General features: G+C 48.4%; 1 protein-coding gene across 12 annotated transcripts in view; it reads right to left on the reverse strand.

Annotated features, from left to right (window-relative positions):
* PKD2L2 (polycystin 2 like 2, transient receptor potential cation channel) overlaps positions 1–14,025 on the reverse strand; it is a 2,146,539-nt gene that overhangs the window by 812,242 nt on the left and 1,320,272 nt on the right. For all 12 annotated transcript variants that reach the window (XR_013598682.1, XM_078653282.1, XM_078653287.1 and 9 more), the window contains one exon: positions 11,228–11,326. Coding sequence is in view for 11 of the 12 variants with exons in the window: in XM_078653282.1 (XP_078509408.1) it covers positions 11,228–11,326 (99 nt within the window). In the remaining variant the exon portion in view is untranslated. The remainder of the gene's footprint in view (positions 1–11,227; positions 11,327–14,025) is intronic.

A 14,025-nucleotide genomic window follows, 5' to 3' on the forward strand; every position in this document is an offset into this window, starting at 1 on the left:
GAACAACGATTGAACTATGCTTCGGAGGAGCCCCGGGTGGTTAAGACTCTGTGGAAAAATACAAACTGGGGGGGCACTACCAACCAGAATATAAGATCCTTAATTATTGCCCGGCGATGTCGCCTCTTGAACCCACAAAGAAGTTAAACTATTGAAGAGGCAGGCGCTGGAGACTGGAAGGCAGGAAACAAGGTTTTTATTCGCTCCGGAGGAGAACACAACGAAAACGGACAGAAGGTATCGTTCTGAGGTGCTCTAACTGCATCCCGGAGGCCTGGCCTCTTATACACGAGTTTATCTCTTTATTACATGTAACACATTCTCGTTGATACTTTGATGTACGGAAAGACATCCTCAGAATCCCCCCTTCCCAGCCCGTTCCCATGCAAGGCTACAGTGGAAGTCCCCGCCCCGTTCACAACAGGTGATGATCATTGCGCAGCTGGGTATTCCGCCGATTCACGGAGTGTGCGGGTTTCGATCGGATCTCGTGGGATGGGGGGGGGGCTCTGATCATCTCGGGGGTCCTTTGAGGAGGGAAGCTTCCTATTGTATGGGGAGGGGCAAGAGATTGGTATCGGCAGAGCTAGGTGTCGGCCTGGGAACGGGGAAGACAGACGGGCACACGGGGAAAAGGGGTTTGCATCAAAAGGGCCGGAGGTCATGACGGGGAAGCAGGGAGGTGTCGCGCTGGGAACAGGAGGAGGGCCTGGGGCAGAGCAGCGCCGAAGAGGGGTTTATGACTCAAGGCAGGTGCAAGCAAGGGGGGGTTGCCAGCGAAGTTAGGAGAGAGAGAGAGAGAGACGCGCTGGCTCTCGGCGAGAGCAGGGAAGCCATGGTGTCCAAAATGGCGGCTGTTTTACGCGCACAAAAGGTTTAAGGAGAGCAAGAGGGCGCCGATAATGTTGACGGTTTTCAGCCTAACTTTTAACAGTCCTCCCTTTTCAACATATCTAGCCAACTTGCTTACTCAATGTCAATTTTCATCAAATTCCTAACTTCGGTATCATATAATGCCCTCATATGTTCGCTTCCAATGTCCACAGTTTTGGGAAAAATACAACTCGCACATAAAGAACACATAGGTGGCAAACATTGAATTCCTAAGCATAGGCCACATATTACAACTACGGGAATCAGGATAATGGTGAGCAGTCTCCAGCCCCAGCTTTTGACGGTGTCCCAGAACCAACCACCAAGCGACCATTCTTCTTGCTCTTGGTGGACTTCCGAAGAGAGTCTGTGAAGGTGTTCGATGGCTTTGTACACTGAGGGTGAGTTGTCCGGTATGTATGTACAACAGCTGGCCCCAATAATACGGCATGCTCCTCCACGGTCCGCCAGAACTACATCTAGAACGAGGCGGTTCTGAAGAGCCACCAAACGGACCGCTTGGAGCTCGGCAGTGTTGTTGGCAAAGATGCCCGCTGTGATGTTCATGGTTGTCTCGACTGCCTGAGTCAAATGTCGGATGGCACGGCTGTTTGCCATCGGGCCCCAGAGGGGGACGAGTCCTTTCATAGCATCGAGGAACTGTGCTCCTGTTGAGTCGGCTTGCTCAACGTCTTTTGCTCGTTTTTGCCTGTGGTGATTCGCTGGGGCCACATAAGTTGGAGGAAGGACGAAGGAGATGTAGCAAGTGCCCCCCCAGCCTTTGGGGAGCCAGGTGTAGGCCTTCGTGCCACAGATGAAATACATGTTTGGGGATGACACAAAGGAAGGTGGATCCGTGGAGTCCAAAGTTCTGGTAAAGCGGCAAGCGCTGTGACCCACCAGCTGTGTCCCAAGTCCTTCTACACACATGTGGCCTGTGACGTTGATGACCGTCAGGGCTACAGTCAGAGTGGCAGCCGTTCGTTTCCGCAGATAGGAGAAGGTGGGTCTGGTTGGATTGTTGAACACCTGCATTTCGATTCGTTCTTTGGCCGGAATGTCCATTTGGATTGAGTCGCTGGGGGTCAGCGGGCAGAAGTGTGTCTTTGTCTTGTTTCGCCCGGCCCCGTGAGAAGAATGTGCTACAGCTCTGCTGGAGGTGGCATTTTCCGTATAGCTCTCTTGCAGGAGGATCAGCCAGGCAAGGCAGGAGCCGTGGACGGAGAAGGGTGAAGGGATGAATGGTATTGAATGTCCAGTGGCATGGGGTAGCAACCCACAGATCCAGCAGTTGGTGGCAAGATTGTGCTGGTGAAGTAGCTGCACGAAAGAGTTGTTCCAAAACTCCTTTCGCCTCTCTCTTAGTTGAGGAGAGAGCGAAATTAGATAATGTTCCTTCATGGTGGTAGGCTGAGCAGTGGTTAGGAATGTTTCGTGAGCAGGTGCGTGTTCTTCCATAATCCAGAGCGTAGTCATGAGGAGAAAACAGAGGAGGATTACGATGAAGAGTGCAATTGTCTTTGAGCTATGGAGTCTGTCTGTTCTCGGATTTCTGTAGTGGGTATTTCCTGTTGTCTCAGTCGGCTTCTTGTTTGGCGCTTCCATCATCTTCTTATCTGGCGCTTCCATCATCTTCGTCTTCAAGGTGCTCGGTAGTGGGCAGGACCACAGACTCAGTTTTAGCTTCTCTCCAGGTAACCCTTGGTAGTTTGGGTCACCGTTCTGAGATTCTTTAACCTAGTCCGTGGCCTACTTAGCCGAAGCTCCCTCCTTTCGACGCAGGAAATACCCTTCTCGAGATGGCACAGTGGGGTCAGGATGTTTTGAAAGTTCAAGTGTCTCTGTATCAGGGTAGCAGTTCAACGATGGTCGGTCCCGGTTCAGGAGCTCTTCTTGGGTGTTGACGGTGTCTGTCGTGGCCAGGGCTGGAGAGACCTTTTTGCAGTGATGAGCGTGCAGCCAGTGTTTCTTCCCCTCCACTCGAAGTGCGGTCCGAGTGGTGATCAGCACTTGCCAGGGGCCCGTCCACCGGGGTTCCAAACTCTTTGATCGCTGAAAGTTTCGGATCAGCACGAAGTCCCCCGGCTGGATGGCGTGACCCGGACCCCTGGAAGCATCGGGGATGGCCTGCCGCACCTGCTGATGAAGGACAGACAAAGTTTCAGTCAATTTGTACAGATAATCAGACATTAGGACATCCGGAACGTCATGAATGGACGTTGGTTTCGGGGCAGACCAGACGCTCATGGGTCGACCGAAGACAACTTCATAAGGGGTTAAGTGATGTCGGGTGGGGGGTAGAGCGCATCGATAGCAATGCCAATGGGAGGGCGTCTGGCCATTTCAGGCCCGTCGTAGCCACTATTTTGGCCAGTTTAAGCTTTAGTGTGGCGTTGTGTCGTTCGACCAGCCCAGCAGATTGAGGGTGGAAGACTGCGTGGAATTTCTGTTTGATACCCAGCCCATTTAGGATGAGCTGGATAACGTTGGCTACAAAGTGGGGGCCATTATCACTCCATAAAACACGACAGAGGCCATAACGGGGGAAAAACTCTTTTAACAGGACCTTTGCAGTGGCCATAGCGGTGTTGTCACGGGTCGGATATGCTTCCACCCATTTGCTAAATGCGCACACCACGACAAGTACATATTTCAGGCCTTGGCATCTGTCTAGCTGGATGTAGTCCATCTGCAGGACTTCAAATGGGTGGTTTGGGACCCCAAATCCCCCCCGGGGTACTACAGTTCCCTTCCCGGGGTTGTGTTGCAGGCATATTAAGCATTGTTGGACCAGGCGTTTGGCGGAATCTGGGATCTTGTCATTGTGCCAAACCCTGGAGACAAGTTCGATCATGGGGGCTGATCCTATGTGGGCTGGGGAGTGTGCCATGGATAATATGGGAATCAAGTATGAATCAGGTAGCAACCATCTGTTCGTGTCTTTTGTCCGCCAGCAGCCTTCATCGTCTTTCAATCCCACCCGTGCCCATTCAGTCAATTCGTGTTGTGTGCTAGCCATTTGTATGTCTCTAATTGTGTCCTTGGCGTCCGTCCAGTTTTCTGCTTGTGACCTGGTCACGTGCATACGTGTTGTCGTTCTATTTTCAGCTGTCGTTCGGGCGGTGATGTCGGCTAGTGCATTTCCCTGTCCAATAATGTCTGTCACCTTCTTGTGTGCCTGGCATTTGATAACGGCAAGTTTGTTGGGGAGGAGGACAGCTTCGATTAAGGCGGAGACTAAATCCCCGTGCAGAATGGGTGTGCCGTGTGAGGTCAAGTATCCTCTCTCCCTCCAGAGGAGCCCAAAATGGTGAACCACCCCGAAGGCATACTGGCTGTCGGTGTAAATGTTCGCCGTGGTTCCTGTTGCCAGGATGCAGGCTCTCGTCAAAGCAATCAGTTCCGCTGCCTGGGCAGATCGCTGGGTGATGCGGGCTGTTTCTACTACAGTTCGAGCCGTGGTGACTGCATAGGCAGCGGAAGTGGTACCATCGGAGAGTTTGATGCAAGAACCGTCCACCCACAACTCCCCGTCGGGGTCAGGGAAAGCTGTGTCTCTGAGATCGACCCTACTCCTGGTCTGTTCGTCCGTAAGAGTCACGCAGTCATGTACGGGGTGCACATTGGGGTCGTTCTCTGGCAAGGGTAACAGAGTTGCTGGGTTCAGTGTGGTGCATCTTTTCAGGGTGATATGGGGGGCAAGCAAGGTTAGTTCGTATCCAGTCAGTCGTGCACTCGTCAGATGTTGCGTCTTGGTTTGGTTCAGGAGGGTGTCGACTGCATGGGGTACCAGTACCGTGAGGGAATTCGAGAGTACAATCCCCTCACTCTGTCGGATAGAGACTGCAGCAGCAGCTACAGCTCGAAGGCAGGCAGGCAAGGCTCTGGCGACAGGGTCAAGAGTGGCAGAGAAGTAAGCGCACGGTCGTTGCTTAGGACCGATGGCCTGGGTCAGGACAGATAAAGCGCACCCCTCCCTTTCGTGAGTGTAAAGGGAGAAGGGCTTTCTGTAATCAGGGGTACCCAGGACAGGGGCTGAGCAAAGGGCATCTCGTAGTTCTGTGAAGGAGGTTTGACACTCAGGAGTCCAAGGGAGTGGGAAAGGGACGTCTTTGTTTAGGAGAGAGAGCAGTGGTTTTACAACGAGGCTGAAGTTTGGCAACCATTGTCGGCAGAAGGAGGTGAGGCCTAATAGGGAGCGAACCTGCTTCTGGGTTTTAGGGACAGGGGTGTCTAGAATGGTCTGGATTCGATCAGGGGTGAGTTTCCTTCCATCTTTGGACAGAAGGTGGCCTAGGTAAGTGACCTGGGGTAGGCAGAATTGCAACTTCTTCTTGGAGACCTTGTGGCCATTTTCCGCAAGGAAGTGCAAGAGTTGAATGGTGGCGGTAACCGCTAGAGGGGTGGTGTCGGCTGCCAAAAGGATGTCATCGACATATTGTACCAACACCACCCCGTCGGGTAACCGGACTTGGTCTAGTTGCCTTTTGAGGGCCTGGCTGTAGATGCTAGGGCTCTCCGTGTAGCCTTGAGGGGCTCGGCAAAACCTATATGAGCGGGATTTTAGGGTAAAGCCGAAGAGATATCGGCTGTCTGGGTGGATGGGGATGGAGAAGAAAGCGTTCTTGAGGTCGATGACGGAAAAGGTGGTGGCAGTGGATGGAATCAAGGTCAGGATGGTGGTGATGTCTGAGACCACAGGGTACTGGGGTACCACCACTTTGTTGATCTCTCGGAGGTCGATGATGAAACGGTATGCTTTCTCATCTCCCTCTCCCTGCTTCTTGATAATGGGCAAGATAGGACTGTTGCAAACGTTGCTAACCACTTCCTCTACCACTCCTGCGTCTATCAGTGACTGGATAATCATTACCAATGCCTTCTCGCCCTCTGGCGATATCCGATATTGTGGGAGTTTTGGGAGTGTTGCGTCTGGTCGGACAGTAATGTGCACTGGGTCAATTAACATACGCCCTACGTCCGAATCCGCTTTGGCCCACAGATACGGAGGCAGGGTGTCAAGCAGGGACGCGTCGACGTCGGTGATGGAAAACATGTGTCGGGGGGAACAATGTTTAAGCAGAACGGGGTTGTCGTAAAGAAACACTCGAACTCCATCTTGAGAACACCTAATCGTCGCTCGGAAGTGTTTCAGTAAGTCAAGTCCCATAATGGCGTCAGGGCTATTGGAGGAAAGCAAGAACGTGGTGTCGGTGGTGTTGTTTTCTACGTCAAAGAGAATCGGGGCAGACAAAGGGTTGGTGGAGGGCGTTCCATCGAAACCTGTCGATGTTATGAGTGAGCCAGACAAGGGTGCCCTTGGAATCAGTCGTTTAGATAACGCACTACGTGTTGCGCCAGTGTCTACCAGAAATGGAGACTTGGTACCCAGGACCTTAGCAGTGACATAAGGGCCCTGCTGGTCAACATAGAGCTCGACTGGATCCCTCCCTCGCCCTTGGCTGTCCTATGCAAAGGTGTGAGTGTCGTCATAGTCAGATTGTTGATATTGGTTCTGTCTGGGTCGATCGAACGTATTCGGTCTGCTTGATCTGTCATTAGTCGCGTCATTTGGGGGCCCTCGTTGTGTTCCCTTAGGTCTCGGTCCGTTTGCTACATCCCTGGGGTCTCTGTTCCTGATCATTTCCAGGAGAACTGGGCACTGGGATTTCCAATGGCCAGTCCCTTTGCAGAAAGCGCACTGGTCATCTCTAAGGTCTGTGCGTCCACTGTAGGGAGTCAGAGTGCGGTCCTGGGGAAATGCAGTCTTAGGGACGTTTGTCTGGTAGTTTCCCCGGTATTGGTCTCGTCCTATAGTCACCCCTTGCAGTTTGGCAATCATCACCCTCTCTTTTAAGTCTTTCTTCTTTTTCTCTGTCGCCCTATCGTTTTCATTTTTCTGATGCTCATAATATTGGGCCATTTGAAGAATCGCTGTAGGTTTGGAGGCTGCCCAACTACTCTCGCTGGCCTGTAGTTTCTGGGAGATGTCCAATGATAGGCCCTTAACATAATTCTGGACAAACAGATGGTGTCCGGTTGCAGTGGTCATGTCCTGGCCGCTGTAATCGGAGAACACCGTTTCAAACCGGGAGAAGTATTCCGATACATCCTCCTGGGGTTTTTGGCGACAGGCTGTTACTATCGACCAGTCCACTTTCTTTTCTGGGATCAGGGTTTTTAATTTCTCTACAATTTTATCTGGGAGGTCTAGAATGGATTTCAATGGCTTTTGTCCTGGTCCCCGTTGTTTGTCCAAGTCATCGAGTTGTGGCCAGGTATGTCCGAACAGCTCAAGGTGGTCGACTTTCCGGATTTGCTTCCACACATCAGCTGGTAGACATAACCCGAAGAACAAGTCGATGTCAGCCAGGGTCATGATAGTTGAACCCAGGGCTGTACCCAATTCAGTATAGAAGGCAGTGGGGTTTTTACGTAGGTCGGGTAGAGATTTCCGGAATGTCAGTATCTCTTGCCGGTCCCATGGCTGGTAGACCCAGTTGTATACTACCCTTCCCTTCGCATCTTGGTTGTTTGCATCATCGTGAGTCCCTGTACCCCGAGGAGGAACCCAGTAAGGGGCAGCCTCACGTATCGGCATCATGGTGTTGGATTGCTCGGTTGGTGGTTCGGTCACTACGGGGGCCGCGGATTTAGCTCCCGGCTTTCGTTCAGTGAGGTGGCGGAAAACCTCAAGCGTACGCGTAAGGAGGTCCGACACATCACACTCGCCCTCATCCCCGATATCGACCTTCCGGTACAGAGTCCTTAGGCTCTCGGGACCTTTGTCTCGATATCGGTCCTCGTATGCATTCAAGACATGATAACACAGTCGTACGGTAAAATGTCGTCTGTGACTCCCTGTATACGAGCTGAACATATCTGTGATGTACTCTTCATCATCCTTCCTTTCTACCAGTGTCCTTGCTATTTTGTCGATCCCCGCTCGCTCATCTTTGTCTAGCCTGTTTGTTCTTGCAAGGCCAGCCCCTCGAGTCTCATGCTCGTCTAACGTTGTCGTTGATGCGGGTTTTAATACAAGGGGTTCGGCTGGCACAGAGGCCATTGGGGCCGACGCTGCGGCGGTACCTTCGTTTGTACCTGGGGGTGGCGCGTGCTGCGCCAAGGGCCGAGAAGGGGCGTATGGAGGGGGCATGTAGATGATAGGAGGACCTAACAGCAGGTCCTCATTGGCTTGTCGTTTCGAGGGTAAATCAGGGTAGAGCATGGAGGGGGTTCTAACCGGACACTGGCTTGGCGTTTCCCTTTCTAGTTTCTGTTTAGCTTTCTCTCTTTCCTCTATTTCCCTTTTTAGTTTCTGAGCAGCTAGGTGGGCTGCTTTTTGCAGCTCTTTTTCCAACCTACTCTCAGTTTTCTTTTTACGCTGTTCAGTTTCTTTTCGCCACATGCCGAAGCTATCAAGCATAGTGGGTGTTGTCTTGTTTTTACCTAGGGCAGTTTCTAGCATTTTTATTTTATCATCATCGAAGGATCCTGTCAAGGGCCATTGACTTTCTTGACCCTGTTTTGTATATTTATGCCATAGTTTACTATAGGCAATAGCGGTCAATCCATGCTTCATGAACATGTCCTTATTAGGGGTGCCTTCCAGTGGGGCTGGATGGTCCATCTCTAATAAGCGGTCCGGGCTAAACAGGCTACCAATCAGTGGGGAGAAGACAGACATGACGGCTCGTAACGAGGGACTAAAAAGTCAGCACTGCCTATCTTATCACTAGGTGCAAAGACTAGACAGAATATTTCTATTCTACGTTGTTTGCAGGCAGTGAATACCTCATGGATCACAATAACCAAAGACCAACAAATAACAATGGGGAGAATGAGTAGGTCCGCAAAGATCTGCGTTACCTACCTTTTTCACTATCTGCAAAAAGGGTGGTCTCTTCCCTGTTTGCAGACAGGGAATCTCCAGGAAACAATAATTTTGCGAACAACAGTTCAGTTTCAAGCAATTATAGGGTGAGGGAGAAAAAATAAGCACGGCTGCTACCCTACCTATCCTCCACTGCTTGCAAAGAGAGAGACCTTTGTTTCTCCGTTTGCAGACAGTGAATCCCTCATGGATCAAGATGACAAAAGACCGACAAATAGCAATGGGGAGAGTGAGTAGGTCCGCAAAGATTTGCGTTACCTACCTTTTTCACTATCTGCAAAAAGGGTGGTCTCTTCCCTGTTTGCAGACAGGGAATCTCCAGGAAACAATAGTTTGTGAACAACAGCTCAGTTTCAGGTGACTATTGAGTGGGGGAGAAAAATAAGCACGGTTGTCTGCCCTACCTATCCTCCACTGCTTGCAAAGAGAGAGCCTGTTGTTTCTCCGTTTGCAGACAGTGAATCTCCAAATAAACAAAAAAGAGCAATACTAGTATTTAACAATCAAGCAATTTTTTTTCGCAATTTGTCGTGGTAACACGACCTTACCCGGACCGCATGGACAGTTTCCTGACTTCCGAATCCAGCGCCCGATCGTCCTCTCTTCTTCGTTATCCTCGCGGCACTCCTGATGGTTCCCAGTCAGGACCGTAGATCACTCGAGAGAGGTCTGTTCGGAACCAGTGAAGTTCGGATGATCGGCTGTCAGACGAGGGTCTATCGGACAGACGCGTTCCCGATCGTTGCAGTCGTTCACTTTGTCGTCAGGACCTCTCCCACTGGATCCATGGGTCGCTGATGGGCCCCACGCTTGGGACGCCAATTGTGGAAAAATACAAACTGGGGGGGCACTACCAACCAGAATATAAGATCCTTAATTATTGCCCGGCGATGTCGCCTCTTGAACCCACAAAGAAGTTAAACTATTGAAGAGGCAGGCGCTGGAGACTGGAAGGCAGGAAACAAGGTTTTTATTCGCTCCGGAGGAGAACACAACGAAAACGGACAGAAGGTATCGTTCTGAGGTGCTCTAACTGCATCCCGGAGGCCTGGCCTCTTATACACGAGTTTATCTCTTTATTACATGTAACACATTCTCGTTGATACTTTGATGTACGGAAAGACATCCTCAGAATCCCCCCTTCCCAGCCCGTTCCCATGCAAGGCTACAGTGGAAGTCCCCGCCCCGTTCACAACAGGTGATGATCATTGCGCAGCTGGGTATTCCGCCGATTCACGGAGTGTGCGGGTTTCGATCGGATCTCGTGGGATGGGGGGGGGCTCTGATCATCTCGGGGGTCCTTTGAGGAGGGAAGCTTCCTATTGTATGGGGAGGGGCAAGAGATTGGTATCGGCAGAGCTAGGTGTCGGCCTGGGAACGGGGAAGACAGACGGGCACACGGGGAAAAGGGGTTTGCATCAAAAGGGCCGGAGGTCATGACGGGGAAGCAGGGAGGTGTCGCGCTGGGAACAGGAGGAGGGCCTGGGGCAGAGCAGCGCCGAAGAGGGGTTTATGACTCAAGGCAGGTGCAAGCAAGGGGGGGTTGCCAGCGAAGTTAGGAGAGAGAGAGAGAGAGACGCGCTGGCTCTCGGCGAGAGCAGGGAAGCCATGGTGTCCAAAATGGCGGCTGTTTTACGCGCACAAAAGGTTTAAGGAGAGCAAGAGGGCGCCGATAATGTTGACGGTTTTCAGCCTAACTTTTAACAACTCCCGGCAAGGTATTCGGAATAAGGGCAGAGGTGCTGATTCCACAACTTGAAACTGTGTGAGTCAATGCAGAGACAGACATGGTAGAAGACTATAGCAACAATAGAGTAGGAATACAGGCAGACATGCATCACAGTACTGGTACAAAGAGCTAGGCTAGGGGGGAGGGGAAGGGGGGACAAACAGGGTACAGTTGGGGTATAAGTAAATTTCCAAGGTAGACATGGAACGTGCCTACAGAAGTTGGGTTGTATTGAAACATTTTAATGTACCAAAAAGTAAACCTGTTGCCGAACTCAGGGATGTCGGCACAGAGACTGTGTTCATCAACTCACAGACTTGTTATACATGCTGCAGGCCATTGGGGTTGTAGGCACTCAGCTGTGTGAACAGTATAAGAGTCAATAAACCTGTTAATTAAAAAAACTAAAAGAAAAGTAGAGCGAGCCCTGCCTTTTTCTGCGATTGTAATACCAGAAAACTGGTCAAGTGAACTAACTGTGCACAAAGAACACTAAAAACTGGTCATGTTATGTTACATGGCATAATGGAAATCGGACATAATATATTAATTTGAAAAAAAAATATTTATAGTAAATAAAGCTAACAAACATATATTTTGGTTCAAATAATCTCAAATATATCTAAAATAAAATTAAATATGGCACAATAGTAAAATTGTGCCTAGCAAATATTAAACGGCTTAAAGTAGCATTGTCATTTTTATTTCTGAATATAGTGATAAGCACATACCTGCCTAATAAGGTCGCCAATATCAAACTCTCCCTGTCCCATAGAAAAGTCAGCCTTCACCTCTGAGTATGTGTCATTGATAATAGCCAAGAACATGTTCTGCAAAGCAAGAGGTATATGCTTCATTGTATGACTCATTAAAACACTACACATTTTAGATGCTTATCTTGCATATTAATGTGAAGTTAAATCAATGTAGTTTATCGTTCTGATATAGAAGAAGACAGAAACAGGGAATTTGCCAAAAGGAGTACATTTCCCATTTGCAGACCCTATAATATAACTGCTCTATTAAATGTACACGAAGAAATGGATATGCCACTGGCAGAGACTTGTTCGGGTATGCAATCAACTCTCCTATTGTTGGTGTTAACTTCCCCAAACATCCACCAGAAATTTGTGAAGACTGGCCAGCCACCATGACTGTTAGAGTTAACAAAAAAAAACTGCAATGGAAATAGCGCCAAATTATCACAGAAAGGTAATTTGTTGTACCTGACATGCGTGTATCCTATCCCCCGAGTAATTTAGTGCAACCAGACATGTGAGTATTGATAAAGTACCCCTGCTTTGGGGGTACTGTTCCAGTTCCAGTGCTCATATTGGAAGGCAGGACTTCTGAGGGCCGAGACTGCCAATGGTAGTGTTTTCAACCTCCAGAAGACGGTTCATACAACGGCAGCTAGACCTACTTTAGTAGCTGAGCCAGGGAGAAAACCACATTTTGGTAGATTCCCTTCTGCTATCTTGGAGGGGGTAGAAACACCCCCACATTAGCAGCAGTAGTATGAGCCATGCAAAGTCAAAATCAAGAAGCAGTTAATTTCAATCAATGCCCTCCGGTTCATTACTAATATTGAAACACATAGCACATACCTATGCTTTTACATTTTCAGTCCATTATAGTTACTTAAATTAAGGTACATGCAAGTCAAACACCTATGTTAAAACTGATAACGCTTATCAACAGTATCAATGCATGATTATTTCAGTACACCGCCCCTTCAGCACACTCAGATGACTTAAATGTATGTTGAACTAACAGAACAATTGTTTAGTTTGTTTAGTACCCTCAGAAGAAAACAGCTACTTACTTGTAACTACAGTTCTCCAACATTGGTATGTTTCACTAATTAAGATGCCCGAATTACTCCTGCCATCAGGCTGAGATTCTCTTTAGTTGAAAACTGCAATAAATATTGTTAGGCTGGTCATAGGTCTAAGAATTGTGGTTGTTTAGTAGCACATTCACATCACTGAAAATCCCTCAAACTTTAGCCAATTAGATAAATGCACCTGCATAAGAGTGAAAAGATGGTAAGCAGTGAACCTCTGAGGGGAAGGGGGGTCACATGTGAATCTATGAACAATACTAATGCTTGAGAAACGTTGTCAAGTCAGTAACTTGGGGCAATCAGAGTTATTATGTCAAGATATAAATCTTAAGCAGTAAAGACCGAAACTGATCAACTTTTCAACTCCAAACAGACATATAAACTTCTAAAAAGATACGTATGTTTTTGAAAAGAGATTGAACACCAGAAAACACAGGCTTCTCTGAACCTTGGTTGTACTGATGCGAGGAAAGTTAAGGTTCAATGTGTACATCGCTTCCTGTTTTCAAACATTTTTTCTCCCTTTGTCCAGTGGGATTATTTTCCTTCTGCCTCTGCAGGGATGGTACATCCTTTCCCTCATCCTGATGAAGTCCCAGTTTAAAGTGTATGTATCTGTGTGTTGTCGAAACATAGATGATTTTTTATCTTTACTGCTTAAAGTTTGTATCTTGACATAATGGACTCCAATTAACCCCCTTCTGCAATCATCCAAATGTCGATCCAGATAGTATCCCTGTGTTTTTGAGTTGCAGTAGATTGTATGTATTGTTTTTATCAAGATATCACCACTTACCTGCACTGTGCTGGTTTATCACTTTATAGAGCACATATTTTTAATTACATTATGAGATAAATGTTTCTGTTGAAATGTCTATGTGCTACGAGAAATTACTGGGATTTGATCACACGAGAACACCTTTTGGCCTCACTTGAATGTTATAGCAAAATCTGTAGGAAAGGAGCCAATGTTGCTAGACTGCTAAGATAAAATTTGAGGCACATGCAAATATCAAGAGAGTGCAGGGACTTTCAGCACTGGAGGAAGGGTTCAGAAAAAATAAGAGAGCCACTGGTTTATTAAGGTGGAGGTCTGAAGGTAAGTAAGATTTGGTCGCACTACCATAGTATCCTTTGAGAACTGAACAGGGAGTTTCTTGACAGGCCCTAACTCTGAGTCAGGCGGAGTAAATCTTTATTGTATGGAATTTTGCTCTGCCTACGTCAGAATGGCTAGGTTTTTTCACACCTGGTAGTTTTTCCACACCTGGTGTTTGCCAAACCTCATTTACAATGCTTTCTACAGGGGGAGAATGAAATGTTCCCCCCCCCCCGCTAGAAAAAAAGAACTTCACCTCAAGGCAAGAAGCGGAACAGTTTTCCTAGAGAGGAACTTAAACTTTTCTTTATAAATAAGTTTAAGTGGAAGTGCCATGAGGCATCCAATAACAGTGTTGAGTTCCCAAGGTAACGGTGGCTATCTCATTGGAGGAAAGGCGTGAAATAGCTCTTTCATAAATTGCTTGATAATCGGCTGAGAGAAGAAAGATGGACCACAAGAAGAACGTCTGCCTTTGGAAATTGCATCAAGGTGGACTGTGAAAGATGCATCCTGAGGACAGATTTGGTAAGATGTAATAAATATGGTAATATCTGATGAGGTTGCACTTGAGCCAGATTTAG

The sequence above is a fragment of the Lissotriton helveticus genome, chromosome 7, assembly GCF_964261635.1.
Source record: "Lissotriton helveticus chromosome 7, aLisHel1.1, whole genome shotgun sequence".
In the NCBI taxonomy this organism is placed as follows: Eukaryota; Metazoa; Chordata; class Amphibia; order Caudata; family Salamandridae; genus Lissotriton; species Lissotriton helveticus.